The sequence below is a fragment of the Babylonia areolata genome, chromosome 16 (assembly GCF_041734735.1).
Source record: "Babylonia areolata isolate BAREFJ2019XMU chromosome 16, ASM4173473v1, whole genome shotgun sequence".
In the NCBI taxonomy this organism is placed as follows: domain Eukaryota; kingdom Metazoa; phylum Mollusca; class Gastropoda; order Neogastropoda; family Buccinidae; genus Babylonia; species Babylonia areolata.
The window spans coordinates 30,365,435-30,391,250 of record NC_134891.1 but is presented as its reverse complement, the minus strand read 5'-3'; the positions used below and the strand labels follow the sequence as shown (position 1 = coordinate 30,391,250).

The 25,816-nt window shown below is 44.2% G+C and overlaps 1 protein-coding gene across 1 annotated transcript in view; it reads right to left on the bottom strand.

Moving 5' to 3' along the window:
* Positions 1 to 6,823: 6,823 nt before the first annotated feature.
* Positions 6,824 to 25,816, bottom strand: part of LOC143290983 (lysophospholipid acyltransferase 6-like) — a 46,449-nt gene continuing 27,456 nt past the window's right edge. Inside the window, exons 7-12 of the mRNA XM_076600569.1 lie at positions 23,953 to 24,052; positions 22,632 to 22,730; positions 16,556 to 16,659; positions 14,202 to 14,399; positions 10,875 to 11,026; positions 6,824 to 7,673 (exon numbers count right to left, since the gene is read on the bottom strand). Of these exons, the coding sequence (XP_076456684.1) occupies positions 7,544 to 7,673; positions 10,875 to 11,026; positions 14,202 to 14,399; positions 16,556 to 16,659; positions 22,632 to 22,730; positions 23,953 to 24,052 (783 nt within the window). The 3' untranslated portion in view covers positions 6,824 to 7,543. The remainder of the gene's footprint in view (positions 7,674 to 10,874; positions 11,027 to 14,201; positions 14,400 to 16,555; positions 16,660 to 22,631; positions 22,731 to 23,952; positions 24,053 to 25,816) is intronic.

The window sequence follows — 25,816 nt, the reverse complement described above, 5'->3', positions numbered from 1 at the left end:
CCCAGCAATTTATGTGTAAATGTCTTCTGGAATGAGGCAGTGTTTGAGATGATCCCCATAGTTGTTACACAACCCTACGGAACAACATCACAGTTGTTACACAACCTTACAGGACACAGAACAACACCACAGTTGTTACACAACTCTACAGAACAACACCACAGTTGTTACACAACTCTACAGAACACAGAACAACACCACAGTTGTTACACAACCCTACAGAACAACACCACAGTTGTTACACAACCTTACAGGACACAGAACAACACCACAGTTGTTACACAACACTACAGAACAACACCACAGTTGTTACACAACTCTACAGAACACCACCACAGTTGTTACACAACTCTACAGAACAAGACCACAGTTGTTACACAACTCTACAGAACACAGAACAACACCACAGTTGTTACACAACCTTACAGGACACAGAACACCACCACAGTTGTTACACAACCCTACAGAACAACACCACAGTTGTTACACAACTCTACAGAACAACACCACAGTTGTTACACAACTCTACAGAACAACACCACAGTTGTTACACAACTCTACAGAACACAGAACACCACCACAGTTGTTACACAACTCTACAGAACACAGAACAACACCACAGTTGTTACACAACACTACAGAACACAGAACAACACCACAGTTGTTACACAACTCTACAGAACACAGAACACCACCACAGTTGTTACACAACACTACAGAACACAGAACACCACCACAGTTGTTACACAACTCTACAGAACAACACCACAGTTGTTACACAACTCTACAGAACAACACCACAGTTGTTACACAACCCTACAGAACACAGAACACCACAGTTGTTACACAACACTACAGAACACAGAACACCACCACAGTTGTTACACAACTCTACAGAACACCACCACAGTTGTTACACAACTCTACAGAACACAGAACAACACCACAGTTGTTACACAACTCTACAGAACACAGAACACCACCACAGTTGTTACACAACACTACAGAACACAGAACACCACCACAGTTGTTACACAACTCTACAGAACACAGAACAACACCACAGTTGTTACACAACACTACAGAACAACACCACAGTTGTTACACAACTCTACAGAACAACACCACAGTTGTTACACAACCCTACAGAACACAGAACACCACCACAGTTGTTACACAACACTACAGAACACCACCACAGTTGTTACACAACACTACAGAACACAGAACACCACCACAGTTGTTACACAACACTACAGAACACCACCACAGTTGTTACACAACACTACAGAACACAGAACAACACCACAGTTGTTACACAACACTACAGAACAACACCACAGTTGTTACACAACTCTACAGAACAACACCACAGTTGTTACACAACTCTACAGAACACCACCACAGTTGTTACACAACTCTACAGAACAACACCACAGTTGTTACACAACTCTACAGAACAACACCACAGTTGTTACACAACACTACAGAACACAGAACACCACCACAGTTGTTACACAACTCTACAGAACACAGAACACCACCACAGTTGTTACACAACTCTACAGAACAACACCACAGTTGTTACACAACTCTACAGAACAACACCACAGTTGTTACACAACTCTACAGAACACAGAACACCACCACAGTTGTTACACAACTCTACAGAACACCACCACAGTTGTTACACAACACTACAGAACACCACCACAGTTGTTACACAACCCTACAGAACACCACCACAGTTGTTACACAACACAGAACAACACTGCACAAGCACACCTCAGATCACAGATCAATCCACTGTCATCTAGGGATGGCAACAAACACACAATGATAAGTCAGGGGATGGCAACAAACACACAATGATAAGTCAGGGGATGGCAACAAACACACAATGATAAGTCAGGGGATGGCAACAAACACACAATGATAAGTCAGGGGATGGCAACAAACACACAATGATAAGTCAGGGGATGGCAACAAACACACAATGATAAGTCAGGGGATGGCAACACACACAATGATAAGTCAGGGGATGGCAACAAACACACAATGATAAGTCAGGGGATGGCAGCAAACACACAATGATAAGTCAGGGGATGGCAACAAACACACAATGATAAGTCAGGGGATGCTCTTAGTCTGGCTCTGCAGTAGGGGGCTTAGTCATAAATGGTGTGTTGGTTACGTCAAATCAGAACAGGCACTACTGAACAAAGTGACTCAGCAGCAGTGCAGGGTCTCCTCTGCTGTGTGGCCTGCAGGCGACCTAACATCAATAGTTCCCTGCAGACTGCCGACGCTAGGACTGTGACTGACTAAGACAGGTGGGGCTGTGTAAGGAGTGGCATGGGAGTAAAGCCACTCAAACGGTGCAGATGACGGGGCAGCCAAACAAAAAAGAATGATGTTGATGTATTGCATAACTGGTCCAGCAGACAACCATGTGGAGTGCCTCTCTTCCCCATGCTGGCTTGTCACTGATGTGACCTGGACCCCACACGGCTACAGGCATAGTGCAACTGGTGTGCAGCATTTCATCATATCTGATACCAAAGGCAACCTCCTCAACTTGTTCCATACACATAAATATGTTATTTCATCAAATCCAGTGTGAAAAGCAACCTCCTCAACTTGTTCCAAACACATAAATCTGACATTTCATCAAATCCGGTGTGAAAAGCAACCTTCTGAACTTGGTCCAAACACATAAATCTGTTATTTCATCAAATCCGGTGTGAAAAGCAACCTTCTGAACTTGGTCCAAACACATAAATCTGTTATTTCATCAAATCAAGTATGAAAAGCAACCTCCTCAACTTGTTCCAAACACATAAATCTGTTAATTCATCATCAAATTTAGAATGAAAACAACCTTTCCAACCTGTTAAAAAGACATAAATCTGTTATAGCATCAAATCTATTACACAAAAATCACCTTTTCAACATGTTCCAAACACATAAATATGTTATAGCATCAAATCTTTTACACAAAAATCACCTTTTCAACATATTCTAGACACATAAACCTGTTATTTCATCAAGTCTATTAAGAAACACCACCATTTCAACATGTTCCAAACACATAAACCTGTTATTTCATCAAGTCTATTAAGAAACACCACCATTTCAACATGTTCCAAACACATAAACCTATTATTTCATCAAGTCTATTAAGAAACACCACCATTTGAACATGTTCCAAACACATAAACCTATTATTTTATCAAGCCTATTAAGAAACACCACCATTTCAACATGTTCCAAACACATAAACCTATTATTTCATCAAGCCTATCAAGAAACACCACCATTTCAACATGTTCCAAACACATAAACCTATTATTTCATCAAGTCTATCAAGAAACACCACCATTTCAACATGTTCCAAACACAGGATTACATATCTTTTACCCTACAAGTTTTCTTTCATACCAACTCTGTCACAGACATTTGTAACACCCTGATATCATCTTTTCCTGCATGTATTTGTTTTTTGGGTTGTTTCTTCACATCACCTTTCTCCTGCAAAAGTACTCTATGATGTGACCTCCCTCCCCCCCCCCCCCCTCCCCCCTGTGTCCGCCAGGTAGCGTTTGATGTCAGCTTTCCACCACCTCCCCAACAACACTTTTTGACATCACCTATTTCTACCACAAACATCGCTTTTGGTTTCATCTTTCTCCACATGCATTCTTTGCTATCTTTTTCTGCACACGCACTCAGGTTTCACCGCCTTCCCCCATGTACACTTTTTGATTCGTCTCTTTCCAGGCATGTACTATTTGACAACACATCCCTCTTCAATGTACACTTTTACAATCATCTCTTTCCAGGCATGTACTATTTGACAACACATCCCTCTTCAATGTACACTTTTACAATCATCTCTTTCCAGGCATGTACTATTTGACAACACATCCCTCTTCAATGTACACTTTTACAATCATCTCTTTCCACGACACCCAGTCAGTGCTATCACCTCCATCAACACAGAATGATGTTTTTCAGTCCAACATAATTATGTACTCTGATATATCTTTCACCCCCAGCCAGTCTTGGGTATCTCATATTCTTCCACATGTATTCACACTATTCTTGATATCTCTTTCAACAGATTCCACCACATGTACTACTCACAATCCTTTCCCAATACATACTCAATGATTCTGCTCACGCTATTCTTGATATTTCTTTCAACAGATTCCACAACATGTACTCACAATCCTTTCCCAGTATATACTCAATGATTCTGCTCACACTATTCTTGATATTTCTTTCAACAGATTCCACAACATGTACTCACAATCCTTTCCCAGTACATACTCAATGATTCTACTCACGCTATCCTTGATAGCTGATATCTCTTTCAACAGATTCCACCACATGTACTCACAATCTTTTCCCAGTACATACTCAATGATTCTACTCACGCTATCCTTGATAGTTGATATCTCTTTCAACAGATTCCACCACATGTACTCACAATCCTTTCCCAGTACATACTCAATGATTCTACTCACGCTATCCTTGATAGTTGATATCTCTTTCAACAGATTCCACCACATGTACTCACAATCCTTTCCCAGTATATACTCAATGATTCTACTCACGCTATCCTTGATAGTTGATATCTCTTTCAACAGATTCCACCACATGTACTCACAATCCTTTCCCAGTATATACTCAATGATTCTACTCACGCTATCCTTGATAGTTGATATCTCTTTCAACAGATTCCACCACATGTACTCACAATCCTTTCCCAGTACATACTCAATGATTCCTTCCCCTCCCCCGACATGTGTGCACTCATATCAGCCCCCCCCCACCCACACCAACCCCCCTTTCCCCCCACCACCCCCGAAAACATCTATTCGTTGATATCATCTTTCCTAACAACATGCAGTCAAGTGAGATTGCCTTTTTCTCTTCACATACATTCGTTGACGTCACATCTTCCACCTCCCCCGTCCCTCCCTTCACCCAGCCATGTAAACCCACAGACATCACACACACGCACCCTCTTCCGCACACCAGCATTCCATTCACATGACTCACCTAGCCATGTAAACCCACAGACATCACACACACGCACCCTCTTCCGCACACCAGCATTCCATTCACATGATTCACCTAGCCATGTAAACCCACAGACATCACACACACCCACCCTCTTCCGCACACCAGCATTCCATTCACATGACAGGAGGCTGAAATAACACTCCCACTGATGTCAACTTCAAAAGCAATGCAGTGACCACGCCCTGCAGTCATGACCCGAGGAATATCATTGTCTACACACCCCACATGAATGATACTGTCTACACACCCCACATGAATGATATCATTGTCTACACACCCCACATGAATGATATTGTCTACACACCCCACATGAATGATATCATTGTCTACACACCCCACATGAATGATATCATTGTCTACACATCCCACGTGAATACACACCCCACATGAATGATATTGTCTACACACCCCACATGAATGATATCATTGTCTACACATCCCACATGAATACACACCCCACATGAATGATATCATTGTCTACACATCCCACGTGAATACACACCCCACATGAATGATATTGTCTACACACCCCACATGAATGATATCATTGTCTACACACCCCACATGAATGATATCATTGTCTACACACCCCACGTGAATACACACCCCACATAAATTATATCATTGTCTACACACCCCACATGAATGGTATTATCTATACACCCCATGTGAATGATATTGTCTACACACCTTACGTGAATATCATATGATTTTCTACACACCCCACTTGAACGCTCTGCACAACTGCACTGCTGGGTCACCATGTGAGTAAGGCCTTCATTCTCCTCTCTGACAACCCCCACACCACACAGAACTGACTCCTCTGTGTCAACCCCCACACCACACAGAACTGTGATTCCTCTGTGACAACCCACACACCACACAGAACTGTGACTTCTCTGTGTCAACCCCCACACCACACAGAACTGTGACTTCTCTGTGACAACCCACACACCACACAGAACTGTGACTTCTCTGTGTCAACCCCCACACCACACAGAACTGTGACTTCTCTGTGTCAACCCCCACACCACACATAACTGTGATTCCTCTGTGACAACCCACACACCACACAGAACTGACTTCTCTGTGTCAACCCCCACACCACACAGAACTGTGATTCCTCTGTGACAACCCCCACACCACACAGAACTGTGACTTCTCTGTGACAACCCCCACACCACACAGAACTGTGACTTCTCTGTGACAACCCACACACCACACAGAACTGTGACTTCTCTGTGACAACCCCCACACCACACAGAACTGACTCCTCTGTGTCAACCCCCACACCACACAGAACTGTGATTCCTCTGTGTCAACGCCCACACCACACAGAACTGACTCCTCTGTGTCAACCCCCACACCACACAGAACTGTGACTTCTCTGTCAACCCCCACACCACACAGAACTGTGATTCCTCTGTGTCAACGCCCACACCACACAGAACTGTGACTCCTCTGTCAACCCCCACACCACACAGAACACCACAGCTGACTGTGACTCCTCTGTGACAACATCCACACCACACAGAACTGTGACTCCTCTGTGTCAACATCCACACCACACAGAACACCACAGCTGATTGTGACTCCTCTGTGACAACATCCACACCACACAGAACACCACAGCTGATTGTGACTCCTCTGTGTCAACATCCACACCACACAGAACTGTGACTCCTCTGTGTCAACATCCACACCACACAGAACACCACAGCTGATTGTGACTCCTCTGTGTCAACATCCACACCACACAGAACTGTGACTCCTCTGTGTCAACATCCACACCACACAGAACACCACAGCTGATTGTGACTCCTCTGTGTCAACATCCACACCACACAGAACACCACAGCTGATTGTGACTCCTCTGTGTCAACATCCACACCACACAGAACTGTGACTCCTCTGTGTCAACATCCACACCACACAGAACACCACAGCTGATTGTGACTCCTCTGTGTCAACATCCACACCACACAGAACTGTGACTCCTCTGTGTCAACATCCACACCACACAGAACTGTGACTCCTCTGTGTCAACATCCACACCACACAGAACACCACAGCTGATTGTGACTCCTCAACATGCTGGGAGGGAGCTGACAGAACCAGGGTGATCTTTGGGCACGCCCGCTCACATGCACACACACACACACACACACACACACACACACACACACACACACACACAGTCTGCCTGGATACATGAATGACTGCAGAAGCTGCGAAAGCCCCACGGAAAACATGATGCATGATGTGTAAAACTGTGGTGTGGATGTGAAAGGGAACACTATGAGACGTGTCCTGGGCATGGTTCCTTCAGTGCCATGGTCGACAACCCACTTCACCACCCCTCCCACCCCCTCACTGACGTCTGGGTCAAGCACAGCCTTTCAGGTGTGTGAAGGAGGGGGAAGGGAGGTTGTGGGGGAGGTAAGCACACGGCTTATTCCGGCTTTAGTGGCTTTTGTGTGGCTGGCAGGGCGGAGCGGCCATCCTTCCTTGAGGCAGACCCCATGACAGTGAAGTACAGGATCACCACCATTGCTGCCAGGTGCATCCAGCAGTACTGAGCTCTGAAACACCAACACCACACAGTGAAGTGCAGGATCACCACTCAAACACCACACAGTGAAGTACAGGATCACCACTCAAACACCACACAGTGAAGTACAGGATCACCACTCAAACACCACACAGTGAAGTACAGGATCACCACTCAAACACCACACAGTGAAGTACAGGATCACCACTCAAACACCAACACCACACAGTGAAGTACAGGATCACCACTCAAACACCACACAGTGAAGTACAGGATCACCACTCAAACACCACACAGTGAAGTACAGGATCATCACTCAAACACCACACAGTGAAGTACAGGATCACCACCACTCAAACACCAACACCACACAGTGAAGTACAGGATCACCACCACTCAAACACCACACAGTGAAGTACAGGATCACCACCACTCAAACACCAACACCACACAGTGAAGTACAGGATCACCACTCAAACACCAACACCACACAGTGAAGTACAGGATCACCACTCAAACACCACACAGTGAAGTACAGGATCACCACCACTCAAACACCAACACCACACAGTGAAGTACAGGATCACCACTCAAACACCACACAGTGAAGTACAGGATCACCACTCAAACACCACACAGTGAAGTACAGGACCACCACTCAAACACCAACACCACACAGTGAAGTACAGGATCACCACTCAAACACCACACAGTGAAGTACAGGATCACCACCACTCAAACACCACACAGTGAAGTACAGGATCACCACCACTCAAACACCACACAGTGAAGTACTGGACCACCACTCAAACACCAACACCACACAGTGAAGTACAGGATCACCACTCAAACACCACACAGTGAAGTACAGGATCACCACCACTCAAACACCAACACCACACAGTGAAGTACAGGACCACCACTCAAACACCACACAGTGAAGTACAGGATCACCACCACTCAAACACCACACAGTGAAGTACAGGATCAGCACTCAAACACCAACACCACACAGTGAAGTACAGGATCACCACTCAAACACCAACACCACACAGTGAAGTACAGGATCACCACCACTCAAACACCAACACCACACAGTGAAGTACAGGATCACCACCACTCAAACACCACACAGTGAAGTACAGGATCACCACCACTCAAACACCACACAGTGAAGTACAGGATCACCACCACTCAAACACCAACACCACACAGTGAAGTACAGGATCACCACTCAAACACCACACAGTGAAGTACAGGATCACCACCACTCAAACACCACACAGTGAAGTACAGGATCACCACCACTCAAACACCAACACCACACAGTGAAGTACAGGATCACCACTCAAACACCACACAGTGAAGTACAGGACCACCACTCAAACACCACACAGTGAAGTACAGGATCACCACTCAAACACCAACACCACACAGTGAAGTACAGGATCACCACTCAAACACCACACAGTGAAGTACAGGATCACCACCACTCAAACACCACACAGTGAAGTACAGGATCACCACTCAAACACCAACACCACACAGTGAAGTACAGGATCACCACTCAAACACCACACAGTGAAGTACAGGATCACCACCACTCAAACACCACACAGTGAAGTACAGGATCACCACTCAAACACCAACACCACACAGTGAAGTACAGGATCACCACTCAAACACCACACAGTGAAGTACAGGATCACCACTCAAACACCACACAGTGAAGTACAGGATCACCACTCAAACACCACACAGTGAAGTACAGGATCACCACTCAAACACCACACAGTGAAGTACAGGATCACCACTCAAACACCAACACCACACAGTGAAGTACAGGATCACCACTCAAACACCAACACCACACAGTGAAGTACAGGATCACCACTCAAACACCAACACCACACAGTGAAGTACAGGATCACCACTCAAACACCAACACCACACAGTGAAGTACAGGATCACCACTCAAACACCAACACCACACAGTGAAGTACAGGATCACCACTCAAACACCACACAGTGAAGTACAGGATCACCACCACTCAAACACCACACAGTGAAGTACAGGATCACCACTCAAACACCACACAGTGAAGTACAGGATCACCACTCAAACACCAACACCACACAGTGAAGTACAGGATCACCACTCAAACACCAACACCACACAGTGAAGTACAGGATCACCACTCAAACACCAACACCACACAGTGAAGTACAGGATCACCACTCAAACACCAACACCACACAGTGAAGTACAGGATCACCACTCAAACACCAACACCACACAGTGAAGTACAGGATCACCACTCAAACACCACACAGTGAAGTACAGGATCACCACCACTCAAACACCACACAGTGAAGTACAGGATCACCACCACTCAAACACCACACAGTGAAGTACAGGATCACCACTCAAACACCAACACCACACAGTGAACTTGGGCTGCTCTCCCCAGGGAGAACCCATCACTACACTGACAGCATGGGCTGCTCTCCCCAGGGAGAGCCCATCACTACACTGACAGTATGGGCTGCTCTCCCCAGGGAGAACCCATCACTACACTGACAGCATGGGCTGCTCTCCCCAGGGAGAGCCCATCACTACACTGACAGCATGGGCTGCTCTCCCCAGGGAGAACCCATCACTACACTGACAACATGGGCTGCTCTCCCCAGGGAGAGCACATCACTACACTGACAGCATGGGCTGCTCTCCCCAGGGAGAGCCCATCACTACACTGACAGTATGGGCTGCTCTCCCCAGGGAGAGCCCATCACTACACTGACAGTATGGGCTGCTCTCCCCAGCGAGAGCCCATCACTACACTGACAGCATGGGCTGCTCTCCCCAGGGAGAGCCCATCACTACACTGACAGTATGGGCTGCTCTCCCCAGGGATAGCACATCACTACACTGACAGTATGGGCTGCTCTCCCCAGGAAGAGCCCATCACTACACTGACAGCATGGGCTGCTCTCCCCAGGAAGAGCCCATCACTACACTGACAGCACACCTTTTTTCTGCCTCCAAGTGTAAGTGTTTTACTACCAAAGTGGAATTTCTTGTACAGAATTTTCCAGGGGCAACCCTTTTGTTACTGTGGGTTCTTCACAAACGCTAAGTGCTAAATGCATGCAATACGCAGGAACTTAGTTTGACGTCTCATCCCAGAGACTGACACAATTAAAAAAACGTATCAAGTGAAAAGCTGCTTACCTGTAGAGTCGTAAAGAAGGCATCAGTTCTAGGGTGAGAAAGGGGAAGGTGATGTACATGTTGCACACACGGGCGAAGAAAAAGGTGATGACGTCATACACTTTCTTCTTTCCCTCGCTTGTCTGGAACCATGGTCGCACATTCCTCCGCACCTGTTGCCGTGGTTACCGTCAGTGTGTGATTGTGTGGATGAATGCCAGTATGTTTCTTTAGCAGTTTCTATATAGTGTGAATGTGTGAATGAATGCCAGTACCTTTCTTTAGCAGTTTCTATATAGTGTGAATGTGTGGATGAATGCCAGTATGTTTCTTTAGCAGTTTCTATATAGTGTGAATGTGTGAATGAATGCCAGTACCTTTCTTTAGCAGTTTCTATATAGTGTGAATGTGTAGATGAATGCCAGTAAGTTTCTTAAAGAGTTTCTATATAGTGTGAATGTGTGGATGAATGCCAGTAAGTTTCTTAAAGAGTTTCTATATAGTGTGAATGTGTGAATGAAAGCCAGTAAGTTTCTTAAAGAGTTTCTATATAGTGTGAATGTATGTATGAATACCAGTAAGTTTCTTGAGTTTCTATATAGTGTGAATGTGTGAATGAATGCCTGTGTATTTCTTTAAAGTTTCTGTATAGTGTGAATGTGTGCATGAATGCCAGTAAGTTTCTTAAGAGTTTCTATGTAGTGTGAATGAATGGATGAATGCCAGTAAGTTTCTTAAGAGTTTCTATATAGTGTGAATGTGTGAATGAAAGCCAGTATATTTTTTTAAAGTTTCTGCATAGTGTGAATGTGTGCATGAATGCCAATATATTTCTTTAAGAGTTTCCATAAATTTATCTCTGTGTATGTGTTTGGATATTTGAGTGATGGGTGAGTGAGGAGATATTTTTATATACATTGATGTGAACATGACTCCTGAAAGGAGTGAGATGTAAATGTTTCTCAACACTGGTACAAACACATTTTCTCACGATTTGTTTTTCTTGGTGAAAAACGCGTCATTACAACTACTCATCTTTGTCTTACCCTTCTGTGGTTGGCCGACTACTGATCTCAGGTCTCTGTTTCTACAGCTTGCACTGTCTCTCTTTCTACACTGTCTCTCTGTTTCTACACTGTTTCTACAGCCTACACTGTCTCTCTTTCTACACTGTCTCTGTTTCTACAGCCTACACTGTCTCTCTTTCTACACTGTCTCTGTTTCTACAGCCTGCACTGTCTCTCTTTCTACACTGTCTCTCTGTTTCTACACTGTTTCTACAGCCTACACTGTCTCTCTTTCTACACTGTCTCTGTTTCTACAGCCTACACTGTCTCTCTTTCTACACTGTCTCTGTTTCTACAGCCTGCACTGTCTCTCTTTCTACACTGTCTCTCTGTTTCTACACTGTTTCTACAGCCTACACTGTCTCTCTTTCTACACTGTCTCTGTTTCTACAGCCTACACTGTCTCTCTTTCTACACTGTCTCTGTTTCTACAGCCTACACTGTCTCTCTTTCTACACTGTCTCTCTGTTTCTACACTGTTTCTACAGCCTACACTGTCTCTGTTTCTACAGCCTACACTGTCTCTGTTTCTACACTGTCTCTGTTTCTACAGCCTACACTGTCTCTGTTTCTACAGCCTGCACTGTCTCTGTTTCTACAGCCTGCACCTACACTGTCTCTGTTTCTACACTGTCTCTGTTTCTACAGCCTACACTGTCTCTGTTTCTACAGCCTGCACGGTCTCTTTTTCTACAGCCTGCACTGTCTCTGTTTCTACAGCCTGCACTGTCTCTGTTTCTACACTGTCTCTGTTTCTACAGCCTGCACTGTCTCTGTTTCTACAGCCTGCACTGTCTCTGTTTCTACACTGTCTCTGTTTCTGCAGCCTACACTGTCTCTGTTTCTACAGCCTACACTGTCTCTGTTTCTACACTGTCTCTGTTTCTACAGCCTGCACTGTCTCTGTTTCTACACTGTCTCTGTTTCTACAGCCTACACTGTCTCTGTTTCTACAGCCTACACTGTCTCTGTTTCTACACTGTCTCTGTTTCTACAGCCTACACTGTCTCTGTTTCTACACTGTCTCTGTTTCTACAGCCTGCACTGTCTCTGTTTCTACACTGTCTCTGTTTCTACACTGTCTCTGTTTCTACACTGTCTCTGTTTCTACAGCCTGCACTGTCTCTGTTTCTACACTGTCTCTGTTTCTACACTGTCTCTGTTTCTACAGCCTACACTGTCTCTGTTTCTACATCCTACACTGTCTCTGTTTCTACACTGTCTCTGTTTCTACAGCCTACACTGTCTCTCTGTTTCTACAGCCTACACTGTCTCTGTTTCTACAGCCTACACTGTCTCTGTTTCTACAGCCTACACTGTCTCTCTGTTTCTACAGCCTACATTGTCTCTCTGTTTCTGCAGCCTACACTGTCTCTGTTTCTACAGCCTACACTGTCTCTCTGTTTCTACAGCCTACACTGTCTCTGTTTCTACAGCCTACACTGTCTCTGTTTCTACAGCCTACACTGTCTCTCTGTTTCTACAGCCTACACTGTCTCTCTGTTTCTACAGCCTACACTGTCTCTCTGTTTCTACAGCCTACATTGTCTCTCTGTTTCTGCAGCCTACACTGTCTCTGTTTCTACAGCCTACACTGTCTCTGTTTCTACAGCCTACACTGTCTCTCTGTTTCTACAGCCTACACTGTGTCTGTTTCTACAGCCTACACTGTCTCTCTGTTTCTACAGCCTACACTGTCTCTCTGTTTCTACAGCCTACACTGTCTCTGTTTCTACAGCCTACACTGTCTCTCTGTTTCTACACTGTCTCTCTGTTTCTACAGCCTACACTGTCTCTGTTTCTACAGCCTACAATCTGTTTCCAGTCAAACTGTGTTGTGTCTGTCTCTCTGTTTCTACAGCCTACACTGTCTCTCTGTTTCTACAGCCTACACTGTCTCTCTGTTTCTACAGCCTACAGTCTGTTTCCAGTCAAACTGTGTTGTGTCTATCTCTCTGTTTCTTTCTACAGCCTACACTGTCTCTCTGTTTCTACAGCCTACAGTCTGTTTCCAGTCAAACTGTGTTGTGTTGTGCCTTTTCTCCTTCAACACCACCTTTAAATCAGTGAACATTCCTTCACTGCAGGTGTACTACATAACCCAAATCTACAGTAAATGGTGAAATATCATCATACAACAGCTTTCTTTTCAAACACTGCAAGTTTTCATTGCTTACAAAATGTGATGGATGTGTGAATTACAAAAAAAAAAAAAAAAAAAAAAAAAAAGGGGGGGGGTGGGGGGGGGGGGGGAGTGTTCTCCAAGGCCCCCAGCTCTCACCAGTCTGGCGCTGATCGTGAAGAGAGCAGCAGACCCAAATGTCAGATAGTACCCAGGGTAGAAGCCATGCCAAAAGGCGCTGACGGCAAAGACAGCCACCGTGCGGTGTGTGGGAGCACGGTCGTACACCACGCGACGAAGCCACACCAGCGTCCGTTTGTTCCAGCCGTCAATGATCAACTTCAGACTGCCTGCAAACTGATGTCACACCCACACACTCAGTGATCAGCTATACACCTGACATCACATCTCTCAGTGAACATCACACCCCTCAGTGATCAGCTATACACCTGACATCACACCCACATCCCTCAGTGATCAGTTATACACCTGACATCACACCCACATCCCTCAGTGATCAGCTATACGCCTGACGTCACACCCACACCCCTCAGTGATCAGCTATACACCTGACATCACATCCCACAGTGAACATCACACCCCTCAGTGAACAGCTATACACCTGACATCACATCCCTCAGTGATCAGCTATACACCTGACGTCACACCCACACCCCTCAGTGATCAGCTATACACCTGACATCACACCCCTCAGTGATCAGCTATACACCTGACATCACACCCCTCAGTGATCAGCTATACACCTGACATCACACCCCTCAGTGATCAGCTATACACCTGACATCACATCCCTCAGTGATCAGCTATACACCTGACATCACACCCCTCAGTGATCAGCTATACACCTGACATCACATCCCTCAGTGATCAGCTATACACCTGACATCACATCCCTCAGTGATCAGCTATACACCTGACATCACATCCCTCAGTGATCAGCTATACACCTGACATCACACCCCTCAGTGATCAGCTATACACCTGACATCACATCCCTCAGTGATCAGCTATACACCTGAAGTCACACCCACACCCCTCACTGATCAGCTATACACCTGACATCACACCCCTCAGTGATCAGCTATACACCTGAAGTCACACCCACACCCCTCACTGATCAGCTATACACCTGACATCACATCCCTCAGTGATCAGCTATACACCTGACATTACATCCCTCAGTGATCAGCTATACACCTGACATCACATCCCTCAGTGATCAGCTATACACCTGACATCACATCCCTCAGTGATCAGCTATACACCTGAAGTCACACCCACACCCCTCACTGATCAGCTATACACCTGACATCACACCCCTCAGTGATCAGCTATACACCTGACATCACATCCCTCAGTGATCAGCTATACACCTGACATCACACCCCTCACTGATCAGCTATACACCTGACGTCACACCCCTCACTGATCAGCTATACACCTGACATCACATCCCTCAGTGATCAGCTATACACCTGAAGTCACACCCACACCCCTCACTGATCAGCTATACACCTGACATCACACCCCTCACTGATCAGCTATACACCTGACATCACATCCCTCAGTGATCAGCTATACACCTGACATCACATCCCTCAGTGATCAGCTATACACCTGACATCACACCCCTCACTGATCAGCTATACACCTGACATCACACCCCTCACTGATCAGCTATACACCTGACATCACATCCCTCAGTGATCAGCTATACACCTGACATCACATCCCTCAGTGATCAGCTATACACCTGACATCACATCCCTCAGTGATCAGCTATACACCTGACATCACATCCCTCACTGATCAGCTATACACCTGACGTCACACCCACACCCCTCAGTGATCAGCTATACACCTGACATCACACCCCTCAGTGATCAGCTATACACCTGACGTCACACCCACACCCCTCAGTGATCAGACTGACACACACTTCAAACTGCACACAGACAGACAGACAGACAGACAATGATAATGGTACTGTTGTGTCCATTATTCTCTCACATACTGACACACACTTCAAACTGCACACAGACAGACAGACAGACAGACAATGATAATGGTACTGTTGTGTCCATTATTCTCTCACATACTGACACACACTTCAAACTGCACACAGACAGACAGACAGACAGACAATGATAATGGTACTGTTGTGTCCATTATTCTCTCACAGACTGACACACACTTCAAACTGCGCACAGACAGACAGACAATGATAATGGTACTGTTGTGTCCATTATTCTCTCACAGACAGACAGACAGACAATCAAACTGCACAGAGAGAGACAAAGAGAAATGGGCAGAAAGACTAAACATCCAGAGACAAAGACAGAGTTGAACATGGCAAGACACAAATGTACAGCATAAAGACAATGCCTCATCACTGAACAACAGGGAAACGTTCACATAAACCGTGGTAAGGAGTGGTTCCAGACGAATGTAAGTGTGTCATTGCACAGGCTGTGTACACAAGGTTGACATACCTCCACATCATAGATGCTGACATTTTCATTCAGATCCCAGCGGGGCTCACCACTACTGTCATAGCCATTGAAACCAAACCCCGCTGCTACATTCACAGTCTCTCCTGCAAAAATACAGACAGACATTGTGTCATAGCCACTGAAACCAAGACCACTGCTACACAGACACTGTGTCATAGCCACTGAAACCAAGACCACTGCTACACAGACACTGTGTCATAGCCACTGAAACCAAGACCACTGCTACACAGACACTGTGTCATAGCCACTGAAACCAAGACCACTGCTACACAGACACTGTGTCATAGCCACTGAAACCAAGACCACTGCTACACAGACACTGTGTCATAGCCACTGAAACCAAGACCACTGCTACACAGACACTGTGTCATAGCCACTGAAACCAAGACCAATGCTACATTCACAGTCTCTCCTGCAAAAATAAGGATACACACTGACCAAAATAATGATAACAGACACAGACACAAGAAAACTAAAAATCATAACAACAATAATAACAGTGATAACAATGTAATTCAAATGATGCTTGTCCACGTAAAACATGCCCAACTCCACTGTACATTGTAAAACATGCCCAACTCCACTGTACATTGTAAGACATGCCCAACTCCACTGTACATTGTAAAACATGCCCAACTCCACTGTACATTGTAAAACATGCCCAACTCCACTGTACATTGTAAAACATGCGCAACTCCACTGTACATTGTAAAACATGCCCAACTCCACTGTACATTGTAAGACATGCCCAACTCCACTGTACATTGTAAAACATGCGCAACTCCACTGTACATTGTAAAACATGCCCAACTCCACTGTACATTGTAAGACATGCCCAACTCCACTGTACATTGTAAGACATGCCCAACTCCACTGTACACTGTAAAACCGGACAACTGAAACAAGCATACACTTTCAAAATGCCAACTTACAAACATCACCTTGTACAGACATCCAACTAAATGCTAATAGTAATGTTTGAATGTATACAACCATAACACACAACACTCAACAAACATATATCACAGTCTCAATGATAAAATCTCATATCACAACACCAGTATCACCATACCTAAAACCATATCATATGACAATAATTAAAACCAAATCTGATTACTTAAAACCAATCAAATTCATCACATACACACAAAAATAAAGTGAAGAACAGATTAATAAAAATAAAGACCTTAACTGACCAACACAGTGATAAAAAATGTCATACACAGACAGACACAGTGATAAAAATGTCATACACAGACAGACACAGTGATAAAAACGTCATACATAGACTGACACAGTGATCAAAAATGTCATACGCAGACAGACACAGTGATGAAAATGTCATACACAGACAGACACAGTGATAAAAATGTCATACACAGACAGACACAGTGATAAAAATGTCATACGCAGACAGACACAGTGATGAAAATGTCATACACAGACTGACACAGTGATAAAAATGTCATACACAGACAGACACAGTGATGAAAATGTCATACACAGACTGACACAGTGATAAAAATGTCATACACAGACACAGTGATGAAAACTAGAACAGACACTGACCACCAGAGTGATACAGAATAACAACATACACTGACCACCAGAGTGATACAGAATAACAACATTCACTGACCACCAGAGTGATACAGAATAACAACATACACTGACCACCAGAGTGATACAGAATAACAACATTCACTGACCACCAGAGTGATACAGAATAACAACATTCACTGACCACCAGAGTGATACAGAATAAGGACACTGACCACCAGAGTGATACAGAATAACAACATACACTGACCACCAGAGTGATACAGAATAAGGACACTGACCACCAGAGTGATACAGAATAACAACATACACTGACCACCAGAGTGATACAGAATAAGGACACTGACCACCAGAGTGATACAGAATAACAACATACACTGACCACCAGAGTGATACAGAATAACAACATTCACTGACCACCAGAGTGATACAGAATAACAACATTCACTGACCACCAGAGTGATACAGAATAACAACATACACTGACCACCAGAGTGATACAGAATAACAACATACACTGACCACCAGAGTGATACAGAATAACAACATTCACTGACCACCAGAGTGATAAAGAATAACAACATACACTGACCACCAGAGTGATACAGAATAACAACATACACTGACCACCAGAGTGATACAGAATAACAACATTCACTGACCACCAGAGTGATACAGAATAACAACATTCACTGACCACCAGAGTGATACAGAATAACAACATACACTGACCACCAGAGTGATACAGAATAACAACATACACTGACCACCAGAGTGATACAGAATAACAACATACACTGACCACCAGAGTGATACAGAATAACAACATACACTGACCACCAGAGTGATACAGAATAACAACATTCACTGACCACCAGAGTGATACAGAATAACAACATTCACTGACCACCAGAGTGATACAGAATAACAACATTCACTGACCACCAGAGTGATACAGAATAACAACATACACTGACCACCAGAGTGATACAGAATAACAACATACACTGACCACCAGAGTGATACAGAATAACAACATTCACTGACCACCAGAGTGATACAGAATAACAACATACACTGACCACCAGAGTGATAAAGAATAAGGACACTGACCACCAGAGTGATACAGAATAACAACATACACTGACCACCAGAGTGATACAGAATAACAACATTCACTGACCACCAGAGTGATACAGAATAAGGACACTGACCACCAGAGTGATACAGAATAAGGACACTGACCACCAGAGTGATACAGAATAACAACATTCACTGACCACCAGAGTGATACAGAATAACAACATACACTGACCACCAGAGTGATACAGAATAAGGACACTGACCACCAGAGTGATACAGAATAACAACATACACTGACCACCAGAGTGATACAGAATAACAACATACACTGACCACCAGAGTGATAAAGAATAAGGACACTGACCACCAGAGTGATACAGAATAACAACATACACTGACCACCAGAGTGATACAGAATAACAACATACACTGACCACCAGAGTGATAAAGAATAAGGACACTGACCACCAGAGTGATAAAGAATAACAACATTCACTGACCACCAGAGTGATACAGAATAACAACATACACTGACCACCAGAGTGATAAAGAATAAGGACACTGACCACCAGAGTGATACAGAATAAGGACACTGACCACCAGAGTGATACAGAATAACAACATACACTGACCACCAGAGTGATAAAGAATAACAACATACACTGACCACCAGAGTGATAAAGAATAAGGACACTGACCACCAGAGTGATAAAAAAAGAGAAAAGGACAGACATTGACCAACATAGTGATAAAAAAAGGACACATACTGACCAACGAAGATGATAAAATCTCATATCACAACACCAACATCACAATACTAAAAACAATGTCACAATATATAAATGTACATTATCATTAAGACTCAAAACCAAATCAGATTACTTAAAACCAATCACTTTCATCACATAAAGTGACCAACAGAGTGATCAAAAGTAACAGTGACCAACAGAGTGATCAAAAGTAACAGTGACCAACAGAGTGATAAACAGTAACAGTGACCAACAGAGTGATCAAAAGTAACAGTGACCAACAGAGTGATAAACAGTAACAGTGACCAACAGAGTGATAAACAGTAACAGTGACCAACAGAGTGATCAAAAGTAACAGTGACCAACAGAGTGATAAACAGTAACAGTGACCAACAGAGTGATCAAAAGTAACAGTGACCAACAGAGTGATCAAAACAGTGACCAACAGAGTGATAAACAGTAACAGTGACCAACAGAGTGATCAAAACAGTGACCAACAGAGTGATAAACAGTAACAGTGACCAACAGAGTGATCAAAAGTAACAGTGACCAACAGAGTGATAAACAGTAACAGTGACCAACAGAGTGATAAACAGTAACAGTGACCAACAGAGTGATAAACAGTAACAGTGACCAACAGAGTGATCAAAAGTAACAGTGACCAACAGAGTGATAAACAGTAACAGTGACCAACAGAGTGATCAAAAGTAACAGTGATAAGAAAGTCTAGGGACAGCTGGACACTACAAGGTCTTCAGAGAAGAAGCCCCCATCTGTCAAGTGTTTCAGCTCTTAACTCCTTGAACTCTAAGGGGGTCGGGCCACACCCAAGTCACGACTCCTGGATGCCCTTGTATTGCTGCCTTTGTTTCTTTTTTTGGTCCTCATCAGGTTCGAACCCGCACCTCCAGGGTCGTCGCCACTTCGGACTGAGTCAACTTTCTGGCAGACGTTTTAATCACTGAGCCTAGTTTGAATAGGGAAATCTAATCCTACTGAAGTTTACTTTCATTCCTCCTTGACCAGATCCAGCTGGAACTCTTTTCTGCTGCTTCTGCCATTGCCTTGAGAGCCCTTGTCCTCTCTGCCAGAAACTGACAGCTGTTTCATGAGGCTGTAGGCAGATGCACTTACAAACCCTCTTACACCAATCTTTATGGCAAGGACTTTGGCTTGGAAGCCAGATTCTCTCAGGTTGCTGGCTAGGCTAGCATACTTCTCGGTCTTGTAGATGTGGGCTTCCTCCATTCTGTTTTCGTATGGCACAGTGACCAATCAGAATAGCTTGTTTCGTTGCCTTGGATTGGAGTACTATGTCAGGTCTCATGCCACTCTTGCTGATGATTTCCGGGTGTTTCTTCCCCTCTGGTAGGTCAGCTGTGCATTCCCAATCTTCGGCACCATCAAGCAGCCCACGTTTCCATGCTTTGGAAACTTTGGATGCTGTTCCTGGCCAGACTTTATTGCCTTCTGCAGAGCGGAACTCTACTGGAACTTCTGGTGGGGTTGGTGCTCCTTGGACAGTGCTCACCACGTGTGCAATTTCTTTAAGCACTTGGTTGTGCTCAACGCCGCTTTGCATGAACTGAGGACATGTTCCACTGTTTGTTTGCCATGGCAGAGTGGGCACGCAGGGTCATCTGCTTTCCCCCATTTCACCAAGTTTGTATTCAAGGGAAGGAGGTCATACACAGATCTTAGGATGAAGCTGATCCTCAGAGGGGCAATGTTCCACATGTCGCTCCAGCTGAGGCTCCTTTGGAGTGCATTCTCCCATGTTGTCCACTGCCCCTGCTGGCCTTGCTGGACTGCCTTCTGGACTCTTTTATCAACCTCTTCCTTCTTCATCTCCTGCATGATCATGTCTCTTTTTGCTTTCCCCCTTGCCCTTGACCACCATTCCATCTTTGTCGATCCCAGGCCTTATCTGTTGGTTTGGGTGTGTCCTATCATTTCCTTCGTCTTAAGGCTTTCTTTCGCTGCACTGACTGCCTCCCTGACTTTCCATTTTCTACCAGTCTTCAGCTTGGGTTGGTTAGATCTCACAATACTGTCACCTGAGTCTTCGAGCATGCTGAGAAGTCTTGCCTTCCTTATCTTGTATTCTTCGACAATGGATTTCAGAGGCAGCCTCAGCTTTGCTTGGCGACAGTAGAGTGCCACGTCAGTGAGACCAGGTGGGATACCAAGCCATTTGCGTGTGTACTTGTTGATCTTTGTCTCAATCGACTCAACTGTGCTATAGCTGATATATATATCAGGAGAGGCCACAGGAGCTTTGGTATCAGCATAGACTTTAGGCACCACACTTTGTATTTGCCAGGAAGGCCACACTGGTCAATGATATGCAGGCCTTCTTCTGCTGTCTGCTTGGTTTCCTTTCCTCTGTCTGTATCACCAAATATCGACCAACAAAGTGATACAAAAAATGCACAGGAAGTGAGAAAAATAAACTGGCAGATTCTAAACACAAAGTGTCCACAAGAAAACAAAGAGTGGCCACAAAACAAGCAAGAAAACCACTGGAGAGACAAACTATTTCTAAAAAAAAAAAAAAAAAAAAAAAAAAATATATATATATATAGTAATGAGAGTGACAGTAGTGTCCAAGAGAGAAGCACCAGCAGCTACACAGTGAAGACAGGGCGGAGAAGTGCACTGACCCAGAATCCAGGCGAAATAGTACTTCTGACGTGCTACATTCATGCACACCAGCAGATACAACGACTTCTCAAGGAATGACTTCTCAAAGAATGACTCCTCTGAAACAGAAAAAGATGGAAACCTTTAAAACCAACACAACTGTACAGTAGCAATCCCCCCCCCCCTCACTCCCCCTCCCCCCCCCACCCCCACTTTTTTTCTCTCTTAATAAAAAGATGGAAACCTTTAAAACCAACACAACTGTACAGTAGCAATCCCCCCCCCCCCCCCGCAATCCCCCTTTCCCCCCCACCCCCACTTTTTTTCTCTCTTAATAAAAAGATGGAAACCTTTAAAACCAACACAACTGTACAGTAGCAATCCCCTCCCCCACCCCCACTTTTTTTCTCTCTTAATAAAAAGATGGAAACCTTTAAAACCAACACAACTGTACAGTAGCAATCCCCCCCCCCCAATCCCCCTCCCCCCCACCCCCACTTTTTTTCTCTCTTAATAAAAAGATGGAAACCTTTAAAACCAACACAACTGTACAGTAGCAATCCCCCCCCCCCCCCCCCCCGCACTCCCCCTTCCCCCCCCCCCCCCCCACTTTTTTTCTCTCTTAATAAAAAGATGGAAACCTTTAAAACCAACACAACTGTACAGTAGCAATCCCCCCCCCCTCACTCCCCCTTTCCCCCCCACCCCCACTTTTTTTCTCTCTTAATAAAAAGATGGAAACCTTTAAAACCAACACAACTGTACAATAGCAATCCCTGTAAAGTAATTAGAGTAAAGAAGGAAAAGAACAAACAACAGCCACACCAATACTGTGCAGCACCAAGTTCCTATTTGTGATAACATTCTGATAGGAAAGAAAAGAGGAAAATGTCAACTATGTTATGGCTGCCCTAGGCTTTCTGTTCTGTTGTAGAAATTTCTGTGTACACACAGAGTGTGTGTGTTTGTGTGTGTGTGTTTATAGCATATTTGTGCACTCACATTTGCATGCACTCTCTCTCTCTCTCTCTCTGCCACACAAATATGCACAAACTCACACACAAAACAAATACAACCAAACACACATTAGCCTACACACACACACACACCACACACAAACACACACACACTCACACAAAAACACACCATCTAATATTGCATTATAAAAAAAGACATTACATGAAATTATATTACTACTACTACAACTACGACTACCACTACAACTACACACACACGCACGCACTTGCACGCACACACACACACATACACACGCACACACACATGCACACACACTCACACACACACACACACACACACACACACACACACACAAGCTCTCACCTAGCAGTCCCTCAGGAGGACAAAGCACTGGAGTCAATATCATCATTAGTGCACCACACACCAACGATGTTAGTAACCTTTTAACTACAGCTGATGTGTACTGCAACATAGTGGTCATCACAATCATCATCAGTGGCACTCAACCACACAGCATTTTCACCCTCACCTCTCTCCATTACTACAAAAACAAAATGAATATCGTGTAACACATCCTACATACAGCCCTTACAGAGAGTCATTACACAAAGAATAGATCACATAACACTACCCACATACAGCCCTTACAGCGAGTCATTACACAAAGAATAGATCACATAACACTACCCACATACAGCCCTTTCAGAGTCATTACACAAAGAATAGATCACATAACACTTCCCACATACATCCCTTACAGAGAGTCATTACACAAAGAATAGATCACATAACACTACCCACATACAGCCCTTACAGAGAGTCATTACACAAAGAATAGATCACATTACACTACCCACATACAGCCCTTACAGAGAGTCATTACACAAAGAATAGATCACATAACACTACCCACATACAGCCCTTACAGAGAGTCATTACACAAAGAATAGATCACATAACACTTCCGACATACAGCCCTTACAGAGAGTCATTACACAAAGAATAGATCACATAACACTACCCACATACAGCCCTTTCAGAGTCATTACACAAAGAATAGATCACATTACACTACCCACATACAGCCCTTACAGAGAGTCACTACACAAAGAATAGATCACATAACACTACCCACATACAGCCCTTACAGAGAGTCATTACACAAAGAATAGATCACATAACACTTCCCACATACAGCCCTTACAGAGAGTCATTACACAAAGAATAGATCACATAACACTACCCACATACAGCCCTTACAGAGAGTCACTACACAAAGAATAGATCACATAACACTACCCACATACAGCCCTTACAGAGAGTCATTACACAAAGAATAGATCACATAACACTTCCCACATACAGCCCTTACAGAGAGTCATTACACAAAGAATAGATCACATAACACTACCCACATACAGCCCTTACAGCGAGTCACTACACAAAGAATAGATCACATTACACTACCCACATACAGCCCTTACAGAGAGTCATTACACAAAGAATAGATCACATAACACTACCCACATACATCCCTTACAGCGAGTCATTACACAAAGAATAGATCACATAACACTACCCACATACAGCCCTTACAGAGAGTCATTACACAAAGAATAGATCACATAACACGACCCACATACAGCCCTTACAGAGAGTCATTACACAAAGAACAGATCGTATAACACTACCCACATACAGCCCTTACAGAGAGTCATTACACAAAGAATAGATCATATAACACTACCCACATACAGCCCTTAAAGAGAGTCATTACACAAAGAATAGATCATATAACACTACCCACATACAGCCCTTAAAGAGAGTCGTTACACAAAGAATAGATCACATAACACTACCCACATACAGCCCTTAAAGAGAGTCATTACACAAAGAACAGATCGTATATCACTACCCACATACAGCCCTTAAAGAGAGTCGTTACACAAAGAATAGATCACATAACACTACCCAGATACAGCCCTTATAGAGAGTCGTTACACAAAGAATAGATCACATAACACTACCCAGATACAGCCCTTAAAGAGAGTCGTTACACAAAAGAATAGATCACATAACACTACCCAGATACAGCCCTTACAGAGAGTCATTACACAAAGAATAGATCACATAACACTACCCACATACAGCCCTTAAAGAGAGTCATTACACAAAGAATAGATCACATAACACTACCCACATACAGCCCTTACAGCGAGTCATTACA